Below are 16557 nucleotides of genomic sequence, written 5' to 3'. Positions count from 1 at the left end.
ACTTTATGTTCCCTAAATCCCAGGGAAAATCCACTGGCAGTGGACGCCCTCCTAATAAAATGGGACTTCTCGCTGGCTTACGCCTTTCCGCCTTTGAACCTTCTACCTCTGGTAGTGAGGAAGATCAGGGAAGACGGGGCAAAAGTCATATTGATTGCCCCCTTCTGGCCCAGAAGGACCTGGTTTGCATGGTTGAGGACCATGTCAGTAGGTGATCCTTGAGTACTGCCGAACCTTCCAGATCTCTACCAGGGGCCAGTCAACCACCCACAAGTAGCGGGACTCCGTTTGATGGCATGGTGTTTGAGAGGACACTATTGAGGGATAGAGGGTTCTCAGAAAAATGTAATCGATACACTCCTAAAAAGTAGGAAACAAACCACCACAGGTATATATGCTAGAACCTGGAGGCGATTCCTGTCCACCTGTGAGTTTAATATCAGGGATGGAATACCTGTAAAACAGATCCTAGAATTCCTCCAGAGGGGTCTCGAGTTGGGCCTTTGCACTAGCACATTGAAAGTGCAAGTTTCAGCTTTAGGGGCCCTATTTGCATGCGACATTGCCGGTAACCATTGGGTAGCGAGATTCATTAAGGCAGTTACCAGATCAAGACCCATACTCAAAGATAGGTGTATGCCTTGGGACTTAAATTTAGTCCTGACAGCCATGACAGAGAAACCGTTTGAACCTCTGGATTCTGCTTCACTAAAGATGATATCACTTAAGACAGCCTTTTTGGTAGCAATAACATCTGCACGTAGAATAGGCGACATACAGGCATTTTCCAGATTACCTCCATACACAGAATTCTTACAGGATAGAGTAATCCTAAGGCCAGACCCGGCATACCTTCCCAAGGTAGCATCTCATTTTCATAGGACACAAGAGATTGTTCTTTAGGATTGGTTGGATTAGGGAGGAAGGAAGGCAGAACTAAGTCTTCAGGCTCTAGATGTTAAGAGATGCCTACTTAAATATTTAGCAGCCACAGATCCTTGGAGGAAGGAGAACGCATTATTTTTATCCTTCCAAGGTCCCAGGAAAGGGTATAGAGTGTCAAAGCGCACGTTAGCAAGGTGGATTAGGGAGGCTATCTCTCTTGCCTACACAGCAGGTGGCGGTCTGGCTCCACAGAACCTGAGGGCGCATTCCACCCGTGCCATGGCATCATCCTGGGCAGAGAGATCGGGAGTATCAATTGACCAGATATGTAAGGCGGCCACCTGGTCATCTCCTTCCACCTTTTTTAACCACTATCGGTTAGACATGGGTGCCTCCTCAGATCTCACCTTCGGACTAAGGGTGCTGCAGGCTGTAGTCCCTCCCTAATTTAGCTTACATCTCTGTAATTATCTCGTGGTGCTGTCATGGGAGTCCGAATAAAGTATTAAGTTACGTACCAGTAACGGTATTTTTCAGAAGCCCATGACAGCACCCTTAGTTCCCTCCCTTGTTCACGTAGAAGGGTGCACCCCTTTAGAGGATTGTTTTTGCGAGTTCACCTTATGTGGGAGATGGTTTAAAGAATTGTAAATAGGATAGATAGGTTGTATATATTGTGTATATGCGGTGTACTAACCATGGTAGCCTCTCAAGCTCTGTAATCCAACTGATACGTGGGAGAGGTGCCGCCCTTTTTGTATCTGTAGGTTTCCTGTTCCCAAAGGGCGGATCCCCTCTCTCGTGGTGCTGTCATGGGCTTCCGAAATATACCGGTACGTAACTTAATACTTTCGTTGGAGTGAGGACAACAATTTGATCCTTACGTCCTTTTCCCTACCTTCCATGCTGGGTTTTCTCCAAGCGGGTCTTGACTCTGGTTTATCACTCAGTACCCTTAAGGGTCAAGTTTCCGCATTGTCGATCCTTTTCCAAAGAAATATGTCTTGTTCTTGGCGCACTCCAGGACACTCCTTTTCAACCCATTCAAGAGGTTCCGTTTTCTCTCCTGTCATGGAAGGTCGCCTTTTTTGGCTCCCATTACTTCCATCAGGGGAGTCTCAGAGTTAGTGGCATTATCCTGCTGTTCCATTCCTGATTCTGCATCAGTACAAGGTGGTTCTCAGATCCGTTCCCTCCTTCTTGCCTAAGGTAGTCTCTTCATTTCACATTATGAAATGGCCCTCTCCGGTCCATCCCCTGGAGAAGACCCTCCACAAGTTGGATCTGGTCAGAGCTTTTTAAGTCTACCTTTCAAGGACTGCTTCCTTTCGTCACTCTGATACAAAATTCATCATCTCTGAAGGTCGTCGTAAGAGGCTCCCATCTTCCAAGTCCACTATTGCCCATTGGATTGTTTGGCAATATTGGAGACGTATTGTGTTCAGGACAAATGGCCTCCTCCGGGGGTAAAGGCTCACTCCACCTGAGCAATGGGAACTTCCTGGGCAGTTTGTCACCTGGCCTCGGCTTTACAGATTTGTAAGGCCGCAACCTGTTCTTTGCGTATCTTCGTGAGGTTTCATAGGGTTCATACCCATGCCTCTTCTGATGCGGGCCTGGGAAGGAAGATGTTGCAGGCAGCGGTTACTTACCGGCTGACAGTCTGTTTCTTTGCATTATTTTTGTCCCCCCCCCCCCCCCTTGGGACTGCCTTGGGGCGTCCCATGGTTACTTGTGTCCCCCAATGAAGTGATAAAGAAAGAGATTTTTGGTACTCCCCATAAAATATCTTTCTTGGAGCCTTCATTGGGGGACACAGCACCCTCCCCAACTGTTTGTACCTATATTGAGCCTACATGCCCTTGTTGTTGGATTGGTACGTAGGTTGAGTTTTTGGTTGCTTTTACACTAATTGAGGTGCTTTTGTGCCAGTCGTTGGGTGTATGTTAGATTTAGAAGGAACGCGGGATGCAGTAATGAGCAAGAGGCAGAGCAAGAGTTAACGGGTTTATTACAGGGGATAGAGTAAGAGGTATAGCAGATTCGGTATAGTAACAGAGAATAAATATTCTTAGAGCAGGTAAACTTATTAGTCTGATTTTTCTGGATGGTGTAGGCTTGTAATCCCACGGTGGCGCCGCAAGTGATGCGTGAAGTCTCTGGCCTGGTCCTGTAAGACAGTGAGGCACTGTCTCCTGACAGCAGCGGCGTATCATGGCTCTCCTAGGCGCAGTCTCACGGTCTCGGGCCGATGCGGAGAATTCTGTGGCGCCGCAGTAGAAGGACTGGGTTCAGAGGAGGGGGACGGAATTATGCTACCTGGCTCTGTGTGTTCCACCTAGTCAGAAACAAGTTACGCGCCAGCAACAGTCAGCGAAACGGGACGTCTTCTCTGTATCAGAGGTGAGCGGGCACACAGTCACAAGTGGCTCACAGTCAGTATGCACGTCGGCTGGTAATCTGCAGCACAATAATGTACTTTGACATCTCTCTGCGGAGAGTGAATCAACCTTTTCCTGTTGCACACTCTGTCTTCCCGCCAAGAGCCCTGCATTGGCGCCCACCATCCCTTTTAATTCTGACCTGCCCCCTACAGTCGAGTGCAAAGGTCTGTCCTGGTCAGAAAGCTCTCCCCCCAGCAACAGTGGTGACAGACCCAATAGTTACGGCCCGGACACGAGAGGGGTATCGCTGGCCCGGTCCATCTCCCTTCACTCACTACTGGAGAGGAGCTACTTTTTTGCCTAGTGTCAGCCTCCTAGAAACAGCAGCGTACAACCATGGTTAATTGTCCCCAATGAAAGCTCCAAGAAAGATTTTACGGTGAGTACCAAAAATCCCTCTTTGATGATCGTTTTCTGAAGAAAATCACTCATCACTAGCAGTAATGTCCTTACTTGGTCAGTATTTTACATCAGTATTTATAAGCCAAAACTAGGAGTAGGTGTTAAATACAGAAGTGGTGACGTGTTTCTATTATACTTTTTCTCCGATTGTTCCACTCCTGCTTTTGACTTACAAATACTGATGTAAAAAACTGACCAAATACTCAACACGTGAATGTGGTCTAAAAAAAACCCTACATTTCTGCAGTGCGTTTATCATACTGTAGATTGCTGAGTGCTCCCTGACAGGATTCAGCTCTGCGCAAGCTGACCTCTCCCCACTGTCCTCAGTGCTGTGTGCAGTAGTCACGTGCTTTAGCGTACACAAGTTCATTTAAGGTAAATCATTTCCTTGAACATTAGAGTAAGCACTGCAGGGAGATGCCTGTAGTGGGCAGTGTAGCATGCAGCAATGTGGTCTGCTCTCTATGACCTGGAGCCTACAATTCACACAGACCAGCGGCAAGCAGAATACAGGAGGCTGCCGCAGTGGTAACATGGCGCTGTGTGCTGCAAGTGCTACGCTGGTGTCGTCTACTCGGTTTCTGCACCGTGTCCTGAGGGCTCCGCAGCCGCCCACAGCCGCACTGTTTTACTGGTAAAGGTTTTTCTTTTTGCTTTTGTTAACCCTTCATGTGCTAATGTCGCTTCACAGACGCTTTATGGAAACTAGTGACATTCCTGACAAGTTTGTGAGGAGCCATGTGACCAGAACCCTATATACAGAGGTGTACTGTGGTATCTAAGGTGTAAGAACAGCTGCACAGCCCTCCGCCTATGGGGAGTGCACTATACTATATAGAGTCTACCTATGGGGAGTGCATTATACTATATTGAGGACTATCTGGTGCATTATACTATACAGAGGCCTATGGGGAGTGCATTATACTATATTGAGGACTATCTGGTGCATTATACTATATGATGGCTATCTAGGGGGCCATCATACAGTGTTGAAGGCTTGGAGCCATCAAACAGTTTGGGGTATACTAAGGGGTCAGTATTTATACAGTGTGGGGGCATGGTGCTGTGTATAAGAGAGCATCATACTGTGTATAGGGGAGCTGTACAGGGGGGAGACACGGGACATTATCAAATGTAAAGTGGGCACTTATTGTTAAAGGGGAACTCAGGCTACAACTGTCAAAGGGGCACACAGAAGACAATACTTTCTAGGGGCCAAAATGTTGACACTGTTTTCTAGGGCACTTGCACCTGGCATTACTATATTCTAAAAGTGTGGCTTTTAAAATTTAGAGGGCACACAGTAGGTGCAGTGATAGGGACACATACGGCAGCAGTGGCTCAGCATTGCGGTATCATCAGGATAAGGAATTTGTGCAGGTTGGGAATAGATGATGATGGTGCTGAAGATGTGAGATGTGAAATGTGTCTTTGTTTTAATCTCTGCAGCCGAGTCCTGGCTGGAAGAAGTTGTCATGTCGGTCTGGGCCAGATGGAAGAGATGGGGAAAGTGAACGATTCCATCAGAAAGAACATCCTCTGTAAGTCATCATCTATAACTGTGCAGTAATCTCTTATATGTTCCGTAGGACTGGTAACTACCACTGACCATATGGCGGTAATATCCATGTTGGTCTTTATATACAGTGGGTACGGAAAGTATTCAGACCCCTTTAAACTTTTCACTCTTTGTTTCATTGAAGCCATATGGTAAATTCAAATAAGTTCATATTTTTCTCATTAATGTACACTCTGCACCCGATCTTGACTGAAAACAGAAATGTAGAAATTTTTGCAAATGTATTAAAGAGAAAATGAAATATCACATGGTCATAAGTATTCAGACCCTTTGCTTAGACACTCATATTTAAGTCACATGCTGTCCATTTCCTTGTGATCCTCCTTGAGATGGTTCTACTCCTTCATTGGAGTCCAGCTGTGTTTAATTCAACTGATAGGACTTGATTTGGAAAGGTACACACCTGTCTAGATAAGACCTCACAGTGCATGTCAGACCAAATTAGAATCATGAGGTTAAGGGTATCTGCACACGCTGCGGATTCCGCTGCGTTTCCGCAGCGGTCTTGGCCGCTGCGGACCCGCAGCAGTTTTAGCTGCGGTGTACAGTACCATTCAAATGAATGATATAAAAAAACGCTGTGTAGACGTTGCGGAAAAATCCGCGCGGATTTGCTGCGGTTTTGAATCCGCAGAAAGAATTGACATGTCAATTCTTTCTGCGGAAACCGCTGCGGGTTCCTATCTCCACCATTGTGGAGATGGTGAATCCGCAGGACCAAACCGCAGGCAAAACCGCAGATAATCCACAGGTCTTTTGACCTGCGGTTTATCTGCGGTTTTTGCAAAATCCGTGCGGATTAATCCGCAGCGGATTCCACAGCGTCTGCACACACCCTAAGGGAACTGGACAAGGAGCTCAGAGACAGAATTGTAGCAAGGTTACAGATCTGGCCAAGGTTAAAAAAGAATTTCTGCAGTACTCAAGGTTGCTAAGAGCACAGTGGCCTCCATAGTCCTTAAATTGGAGAAGTTTGGGACCACCAGAAGTCTTCCTAGACCTGGCTGTCCAGTCAAACTGAGCAATCGTGGTAGAAGAGCCTTGGTAACAGAGGTAAAGAAGAACCCCAAGATCACTGTGACTGATTTCCACAGTTGCAGTAGGGAGATGAGAGAAATTACCACAAAGTCAACTATCACTGCAGCCCTCTACCAGTTGGGCCATTTATGGCAGAGTGTCCCGACGGAAGCCTCTCCTCAGTGAGAGACATATGAAAGCCCGCATAGAGTTTGCTAAAAAACACATGAAGGACTCCCAGACTTTGAGAAATAAGATTCTCTGGTCTGATGAGATGAAGACAGACCTTTTTGGTGAGAATTCTAAGCGGTATGTGTGGAGAAGACCAGGCACTGCTCATCACCTGCCCAATTCAATCCCAACAGTGAAACATGGTGGTGGCATTATCATGCTATGGGGGTGTTTTTCAGCTGCAGGGACAGAGCGACTGGTTGCCATTGAAGATAACATGAATGCGGCCAAGTACAGATATATCCTGGATGAATAAATCTTCCAGAGTGCGCTGGACCTCAGACTTGGCCAAAGGTTCCCTTATCTTCCAAAAGGTAAGGGAGAAAACAAGGGGAACTGCTACCTTGGATCTAATCCTTATAAACAGGGAGGAAATGGTTGAGGAGGTAAAAGTGGCTGGGACCCTAGGAGGTAGCGACCATGCTATTTTAGAATTTTGGATTACTAGAGGTGGAAGACCTGTGAAGACTCAGACGTCAAGGTTAGATTTCAGAAAGGCAGATTTTAAGGGATTCAGAAAAAGAATTGGAGGGATCCAATGGCTGGATATCCTTAAAGACAAAAATGTCCAGGAAGGATGGGAAAATCTTGAAAAATGAAATTCTCAAAGCACAGTTGTTAACAATTCCGAAAAGAGGGAAGAATAGGAAGCATTTAAGGAAACCAGGATGGATGAACACAGAACTTAAGCACATGCTAAAAAGGAAGAAAAAAATGTTTATAAAATGGAAAGAGGGAGGCATATCTAAAGAAGAATATAATGCTGTCTGCAGTACCTGCAGGGCACAAATCAGATTAGCTAAAGCTGAAAATGAACTGAGGCTTGCAAGAGATGTCAAAAGCAATAATAAAGGATTTTGGGGATATGTCAAAAGTAAAAGAAAAGTCAAAGATGCTATAGGATTTTTACAGGATGAAAATGATGAAATGGTAAGACAGGATGTTGAGAAGGCTGAACTTTTAAATTCCTATTTTGCATCTGTTTTCTCTCAGAAAGGAAATGCAACATCAACTGTTATTCACTGTCCTATTAAGGGAATAGAAGAATCCAGGATATCTATAAACAGAAAGATAGTGAGGAAACACTTAGCTAACCTAAATGAATTCAAGTCTCCAGGTCCAGATGAATTACACCCCAGATTACTGAAGGAGATAGCAGAAGAAATTTTTGAACCCCTCTCCATAATCTTTGAAAATTCTTGGAGAACAGGAGAAGTGCCAGAAGACTGGAGAAGAGCAAATGTTGTTCCTATCTTCAAAAAGGGGAAGAAGGTGGACCCAGGCAACTATAGGCCGGTGAGTCTGACTTCTATACCAGGAAAGATCTTTGAACAAATTATTAAACAACATGTATGTCAATACCTGGATAAGAATGAAGTGATTAAACAGAGTCAGCATGGGTTTCTAACTAATAAGTCATGTCAGACTAACTTAATTTCCTTCTATGACGGTATCACTGATTGGGTGGATCAAGGAAATGCTGTAGATATAGTATATCTTGACTTCAGCAAAGCATTTGACAAAGTCTCTCATACAATCCTTATTGAAAAAATGACTAAGCATGGAATGGACAAGGCAACTGTTAGGTGGATTCATAACTGGCTTAGTGATCGGACCCAAAGAGTGGTCGTAAATGGCTGCACATCCAGTTGGAAGAATGTCTCAAGTGGGGTACCACAGGGCTCTGTCCTGGGCCCTGTATTATTCAACATCTTTATCAACGATTTAGATGAAGGAATTGAGGGTAAACTGATTAAATTTGCTGATGACACAAAGCTAGGAGGGATAGCTAATACTAGAGAAGAGAGAGAGAGGATTCAAAAAGATTTAAATAAACTGGAGAAGTGGGCAGCAACTAACAGAATGGTTTTTAACAGGGAGAAATGCAAAGTACTACATCTGGGCAATAAAAATGAAAAAAGCATATATAGAATGGGAGGAATAGGGCTAAGTGACAGCACATGTGAAAAAGACTTGGGTATACTAATAGATCACAGACTGAATATGAGTCAACAGTGTGATGCAGCAGCAAAAAAGGCAAATGCAATTCTAGGATGTATTAACAGAAGCATACAGTCTAGATCACGTGAAGTCATTATTTCCCTCTACTCCTCTTTGGTCAGACCTCATCTGGAATATTGTGTCCAGTTTTGGGCACCACATTTTAAAAAAGACATCAACAAACTGGAGCAAGTTCAGAAAAGAGCGACCAGAATGGTGACCGGTCTGCAAACCCTGTCTTATGAGGAAAGGTTGCAGGATTTGGGAATGTTTAGTTTGCAAAAGAGAAGACTGAGAGGAGACTTAATAGCTGTCTACAAATATCTAAAGGGCTGTCACATTGTAGAAGGATCAACTTTATTCTCATTTGCACAAGGAAAGACTAGAAGCAATGGGATGAAACTGAATGGGAAGAGACACAGATTAGATATTAGAAAAAACTTTTTGACAGTTAGAGTGATCAATGAGTGGAACAGGCTGCCATGAGAAGTGGTGAGTTCTCCTTCAATGGAAGTCTTCAAACAGAGGCTGGACAGACATCTGACTGGGATGATTTAGCGAATCCTGCTTTGAGCAGGGGGTTGGACTAGATGGCCCAGGAGGTCCCTTCCAACTCTACGATTCTATGATTCTATGAGGAGTTTATATGATAGAAAATACCCAAAAGTGACACCATTCTAAAAACTGCACCCCTGAAGGTGCTCAAAAACATATTCAAGAAGTTTATTAACCCTTCAGGTGCTTCACAGGAATTTTTGCAATGATTAAAAAAAAATGAACATTTTACTTTTTTTCACAAAAAATTTACTTCAGATCCAATTTGTTTTATTTTACCAAGGGTAACAGGAGAAATTGGACCCCAAAAGTTGTTGTACAATTTGTCCTGAGTACGCTAATACCCCATATATGCATGTAAACCACTGTTTGGGTGCATGGCAAAGCTCGGAAGGGAAGGAGCACCGTTTGACTTTTCAATGCCATGAGCGCGGCTGATCACGTATGACGTACTATCCCGTCCATTAAGGCCCAGGGCACATGGACAGGATAGTACGTCATCTGGCAGAAAGGGGGTTAACCCCTTTCTAGCATCTGACATAATATTCCATCCATGTGACCTGGGCCTATCTTACCAGGTATGGAATATTACATCATCGCGATGGGCCGAGCACACGGGGAATGCGCGGGTGATCGCCGCCGGATGTTAGCTGATTCTGACAGCTGACACCCCCGCACTAGGTGCCAGGAGTGGTCACAGACCACTCCCGGCACTTTAACCCCTGAAATGCTGTGATCGAACACAATTGCATCATTCTGGAAGCCGGAACAGGGCTGACAGGCCCTCTGCCTTTGGATTGGAGACCCCACGGTGAGACATGGGGTCCCAATCGTTTCCATGGTGACCCTATGTTGCCATGATAACATGCTTGTCACCAGAGCGAGGAAACTTGCTGTTCATGCACAGTGCATGATCAACAAGTCTCTCTGTGCAGCGCTGACAGCTTCTATGGCATGCAGATGCTGCTTTATCTGCATGCTATTGAAGCAATCAGCCTTCAAAAATGATTGTCCTATAGTGGGACTAAGGAAAAAAGTTAGAGAAAGGAAAACTTTTTTAAATAATTGTAAAAATATTTTTAAAATTATAAAAAAATCTATATATTCTATCACTAAATAAATATTTGAATGAAAAAAATTCTAAACAATAAAAGTGCACATATTTGGTATCGCTGTGACCGCAATGACCCAACCTATAAAACTGTCCCACTAGTTAACCCCTTTAGTGGACATCATAAAAAAATAAAAAACAAGGCAAAAAACAATGCTTTATCATCATACCACTGAAAAAAAGTGGAATAACACACGATCAAAAAGATGGACATAAATAAACATTGTACCACTGAAAACGTCATCTTGTCCCTCAAAAAACAAGCCACAATACATCTCCATCAGCAGAAAAATAAAAAAGTTAGAGCTCTCAGAATAAAGCGATGCAAAAATTATTATTTTTCTATAAAATAATTTTTATTGTATGAAAGCGACAAAATATAAAAAAGATATAAATGAGGTATCGCTGTAATCGTACTGACCCAAAAAACAAAACTGCCTTATCAATTTTACCACATACAGAATGGTATAAAGGTCCCCCAAAAGAAATTCATGAATTGACGGTTTTTCTTCATTCTGCCTCCCAAAAATCAGAATAAAAAGCGATCAAAAATGTCATGACACTGAAAATGGTACCAATAAAAATGTCAACTTGTCCCGCAAAAAACAAGACCTCATATGACTCTGTGGGCCAAAATTTGGAAAAATTATAGCTCTCAAAAAGTGTCTTTTAGTGTGTGACAGCAGCCAAACCTAAAAACCCCGCTAAAAGGCCTCTTTCACACATCCTGATATTTCCGGTAACGGAGATGTCAGTGTCCGTGTGTGTAATACTTGCGGCACATGTGTGGCAACTGTGTGCTGCAATCAGTACCACACAGAAGTGCGCCAGGGGTGAAGCATTACAGTAAGCGCTGTTCCCTAGTGTGAGCAGAGGAGAATGATGGGAGTTATATTTAAATGATAAAAGAGACAGCAGGCGGCGGCTGATGGGACTATTACTCGGATGTCCTCCAAGTACTTTGGCTTGCTCGAAGATTTAGTTTTAGTTGTCTCATCTGCATGATTTGCGACTGATAGACAACTTGAATACATGTGTGGAATGCCTGTTTGTTAAGGACTTCCCACATGTATTCAGCCTGTCTACAAGTCGCAAATCATGCAGATTACACAACGAAAACTAAATCTCCGAGCACTCCAAAATACTCGGAGGACACCCGAGCATGCTCGGGAAAACCCGAGCAATGGGTATACTTGCTGATCACTAATGATCACTGCACCCCTTGATGAATTCACTGGGGAGTGTAGTTTGTAAAATGAGTTCACATATTTCTGTTGTCCTGGCACCTAAGGGGCTCTGTCAATGTGACATGCACCCTCAAGCCATTCCAGCAAAATCTGAACTCTAATATGGCACCTCTTCCCTTCTGAGATTTGCACTGTGCCTCAAAAGTAGTATTCCCCAAATATGGGGTATCGGTGTACTCAAGACAAATGGCCCAACAACTTTTGGGGTCCAATTTCTCCTGTAACCCATGGTAAAATAAAAAATTGGGGGCGAAAATATTGTTTTTGTGGAAAAAAATATCATTTTTTATTTTCTACGTTATAAACATCTAGATAAGTTTGTTATGGGGTCTAGTTTCATAAATAGTGTCACTTGTGGGTGGGTTTCCACTGTTTAGGCATATCAGGGGCTCTCCAAATGTGACATGGCGTTTGATCTCAGTTCCAGCCAATTTTGCGTTGAAAAAGTAAAATGGTGCTCCTTCTCTTCAGAGCTCTGCCATGCGCCCAAACAGTGGTTTACCCCCTGTTTTGCCAAGTATTTACAGGGGCTGGAGATGGCTTTAAAAAAGGTGATTAATTTTTTTATAATAATCAAATGATTACAGAAAATAGGAAATATTGGGTATACTTTTGCATAATATAAATCACAAAGGTAAAGTAATTACATTACACACTGCATAAGAAAAACTTCACCAGGAAAAGCACATCATCTGTCCGGACATCAAAACAGGGAAGACAGAGAAATTCCTGGGATATACACATTGTGGAACCATAGGCGTCCCCTTTCTAGTCCACAGGTTAAAAGGCTTCAATCTTAGCTGAAATTTTCCCCAGCTTATTTATTGTGTGGAAAAAACAATGCTTGCATAACCAAATGTTACACAAGCTCTGACAATTTCTATTTGTCGGCCATAGTATCCATCGTACTCAGTGGCCTGCTCTGCAGATGTCAATCAACATTGGACAAATACGTCACCAGATAAATCATGCCCAAAAACTCTCCTGATTCCGAATGTTATACCAAACTATAAGCACATTTCTATACCATACTATAAACACAACATTTCTCACTAAACATTAATAGCAAAACTATGCAGTAATATAAACATACACCGTTCTCACTAAACATAGTTTTCTTATCTATGTGGTCATGTTCTCACTGGAAACTATGGGGTCCAGGTGCTGGGAAAATTACAGAAAATACAAGTCTAACATAAGCTGAACTGTTATTGTCTAATATCTTTAAAAGTTTCTTAAAGACAGACTACCAATATGGGTTCCTGATGGCCATTAACATCTTAGCACTACAATCCACCCTTGGCCATTTGGAAACCATCTTTCATTTATATACAATACCATATCCCAAGGGAATAGCTTCAGCAGATGAACGATACATTGATATGAGAGAATACATTGTATACAGCAGCATAAGGCAATACAAACACAAATTATAGCAAAAAAATACTCCTAAAATATAGCGTAAACAACCAAATAATCTATACAGTAGTAGCTCTATTCTGTAAGATAGCTTTTTGGTAACTTTGTATATCTAATAATATATCTTCTAAGACTCTACTGGTAGTATTTATTGATCTAGCTACAAGACAAGATAATCTCCCTACAGCCATAGCAGCATACGGGGCTATGGCAGGAGATCCTACAATCGTAAGAGATAACCCTAGAATTTCTGATTCAGTTAAAAGGTTTACATTATAATTACAATCTTCAGCTAAACCGGAAAATCCCCTTTTTTGGACGTTTAGCTTTATGGGATGGAAACAAAGGATACAACATTAGGCCTAATCTAGAAATAACACATACCCCACCTGGCAGTGTCGGACTGGAGTGCCAAGGGCCCACCAATAACAATGACCTTGGGGGCCCACTTTTCACCTGCATACAAATATTACACGACCCTTGTTCACAAATTTACCTAGATCTCTATATAATAATAAGTTAGGTAGTTTGGTTAATGAATGATGAGATGCTGCTTTTTTCTGTATATTGTAAATCATGTGAATTATTCCAAGTACTGCCCATACAGTGGGGTTGGGGGCCCCTGACTGCACAGGGGCCCACCAGGGGATTCCCCTGTTCCCCTATGGGCCAGTCCGATCCTGCCACCTGTTATATTAATTGGAATATAATTAAAAATGGTATTCCCACAAGAAAACATCCACCCCTTGGGCAATTTTACATGTTGTATATGTGAGGGCGAGATTACTGTTTTGTTATACTTCATGTTTTTTTTCCCTCCCTCATTCTCTTACAGCTGTTATCTGAACGTGAACCGCACATATTATCTTCATTGTGCCTTTTTTTACCTTTTATTTTTATTTGCTGACATTTACCTATTTTATTTTGATTACAAGTCATTTGATAACATAACTCAGCAGATGCAATATTTTAAATCTTTATAGTTATAATGTCTTCAGTAAGATAATCCTCTCCTCTCCAGTACAGTTTATACAAGCATAATACAGGTTGTATGTATAATTCTGGATCACATCTTCTTCTTCATCTCCTCATCTTGGACAACCCCCCCCCCCTATCAATTTTGTCCATAGTTGTAAGGTGGTATAGCTACCATGCAAGTGTCTAGTATATTGGTAGTGGTAGCCGTCTTTGTCATACAAAAATGGCTCATGTTCGTCAATTATGCCAAATAACTCCATAGGTTCTGTTTAATTTTCCACAATGCAACATTTTATTTGACTGGCACTTCTTCTCCTTGACAGAGACCAAAAGGACCATGCATGTAACACCGATCAGCAGCCATCTCCAAATTTGAATTGGGCACTAAAAAGAAAGAGCAGACTTATTATTCAAAAGGAACCCCCCAATGCTACCAGTGATTCCTTGTGTGACTTTAGTAATTCTTGCTGCTGAAGTCCTATAGAAACTTTAGCTATTTTCTCATGCAATGATGATTTGTTACCTCATGTCCTATTGTTAATTGTTCCATATCAGTTAATGCCCAGTAGCATCCCAATAATTGACATTCAAAGGAAGTATAACGCTGAGCTGCTTCAGGTAATTTCCTATTTCAAAAGCCTTAGGCTATGTGCACACGTAGCGTTTTAAAACGCTCACTAAAAACCGGACTCCTTCCCAGAAATCGCGCGTTTTTTTCCGCGCGATTTCACCGCGATTTTACCGCGATTATGATCGCGATTTTGCCGCGATTTTCACGTGCGTTATTCAAGCACTTTCCAAGCGATTTGAAGCATCGCTTGGAAAGTGATTGACAGGTTGGTCACACTCGTCAAACATAGTGTTTGACAAGTGTGACCAGGTTTTTACTATTGAGGCCGCCTATGCGGCATCAATAGTAAAAGATAGGATGTTAAAATGCTAAAAAAAAAATAAAAAATCGGGGTATATTTACCATCCGACGTCCCGCGCTGCCTTCCCGGGCCTCAGCGTTTCCAGTAATGCCTTGCGAGACCTGTGATGACGTAGTCTCGCGTTGCTATAGCGATCTCGCGAGACCACGTCATCACAGGGCCTTGCCGCAAGGCATTACTGGGAACGCTAGGCCGGGAATGCAGCGCGGGACGTCGGATGGTAAATATACCCCGATTTTTTATTTTTTATTTTTTTTACAGGGGTATGGTACCCAGGGCCTGGAGGACAGTCTCCTCTCCTCCACACCGTGGGTACCAACCGCACATGAGACGCTTAACTTCCCGCATGGTGAGCATAGCCATATGCGGGAAGTAAGCGATTCTCATGCATTCCTATGGGTGCGGAATCGCGGCAATTCTTTGCGATTCCGCACAAAAGAAAGAGCATGCTGCGTTTTTTTCCGCGATGCGATTCCGCCGCGGAAAAAAGCGCAGCATTAGCACAGCATGTGCGGAATGCCATAGGAATGCATGGGAGGCGTTCTGTACACGATTTTTAAGCGTTTTCGCGCCGAAAATCGCGGCAAAAAAGCTTAAAAATCGCTACGTGTGCACACAGCCTAAGGGTACTTTGTTCCTTCCTTGTACTATAATATCATCAATGTAATGAGATATCTCGATGTGTGATGGAAGGACAAACTCATCCAAGTGTTCTCTCACTACCCAGTGACAAATGGGTGGACTGTGTATCCACCCTTGGGGAAGACGTGTGAAGATGTATTGTCTCCCATTCCATGTGAAAGAAAGCTGATTCCAGTATTTCTGGTCAATTGGTATGGTGACGAAAGCATTAGCTAAATATATCACTCCATACCAGGTTCCTTTGTGTTTCTGTATTTGTTCAATTAAGGTGATGGTATCAGGTACTGCAGATACCATCTATACCATACTGTAGATAAGCCCCGAAAGGCAGTGGCCGCAGCTTATAGCTGAAAAACGAAGTGACAGGTTCCATTTAAGCAAACAAGGCTAAAGAACAAAATGATGCTGTGTACTAAATCTGTCCACCACGACACAAACAGCATACTTCATATCTGAGGGTGAGAGATCAATAATGAAGTCCATGGAGACTTGGATGTTGTGAACACTTGTGACCTGATCTCTGAGTTTGGGCTCCCTCTGGTGGTTGCTGCTGGTAATGGAGCTGGTCGGGTTGACAGAAGTCAATCACCTGAAGAGAATGATTGGAGGTCAGGTGTTACAGACTGGGAAGATTTAAGTCAGCAAGCTTCCCCCAGTTGCTGCTGGTGATTTGGTTTTCTTCCTGGGCATTTTGAAGTCCGCTTGCCCCCTGCTTGGTCCTGCATTGTTCAGATAAGTTATTTGTTTGCTGGAATCTTTTTCCATTTGATCCAGTTTTTCCCTTTCTCTGCATTCTGCTTTGCTGCGTGGGTTCAGCATTGTTCCCGGCTGGGACCAGTGCTGGACCCTGTTCCATATGTCACAGCTTATGCCAGTCTGTTCAGTATTGCTAGTCCCCTGTTATATCAGTATCTTTTGTTTTGCTTCCAGTTCACACCAGAATGGTGATCTAGTGGTGGAGAGGTCGTGTGGCCTCAGTATTTTTGCATATCAGACGTGTTGGATTTTTTTAGTGTTTTCTTGCATGATTGCAGACAGTATCTTTTTCTGTCCTGTTCTATCTAGACAGTTTGGGCCCCATCATTTGCTTACTCTATTTTCTGCCTGTGTT

At 43.1% G+C, this 16557-nt stretch overlaps 1 protein-coding gene across 3 annotated transcripts in view; it reads left to right on the top strand.

Moving 5' to 3' along the window:
• Positions 1 to 16557, top strand: part of NQO2 (N-ribosyldihydronicotinamide:quinone dehydrogenase 2) — a 154858-nt gene that overhangs the window by 71492 nt on the left and 66809 nt on the right. The window contains exons 1-2 of one of the 3 annotated variants that reach the window (XM_073550132.1): positions 4179 to 4368; positions 5184 to 5275. The exons of 1 other annotated variant lie outside the window; for it this stretch is intronic. In XM_073550132.1, coding sequence (XP_073406233.1) covers positions 4199 to 4368; positions 5184 to 5275 — 262 coding nt within the window. In that variant the 5' untranslated portion in view covers positions 4179 to 4198. Of the gene's footprint in view, positions 1 to 4178; positions 4369 to 5183; positions 5276 to 16557 lie in introns of those variants that run through there. One more of the 3 variants, XM_073550133.1, reaches the window with a different exon arrangement.

This window comes from Dendrobates tinctorius, unplaced genomic scaffold, assembly GCF_039654945.1.
Source record: "Dendrobates tinctorius isolate UK_male_01 unplaced genomic scaffold, ASM3965494v1 ptg000163l, whole genome shotgun sequence".
Lineage (NCBI taxonomy): Eukaryota > Metazoa > Chordata > Amphibia > Anura > Dendrobatidae > Dendrobates > Dendrobates tinctorius.
The sequence above is the reverse complement of the archived record's forward strand: the minus strand, read 5'-3'. Positions and strand labels throughout refer to the sequence as shown.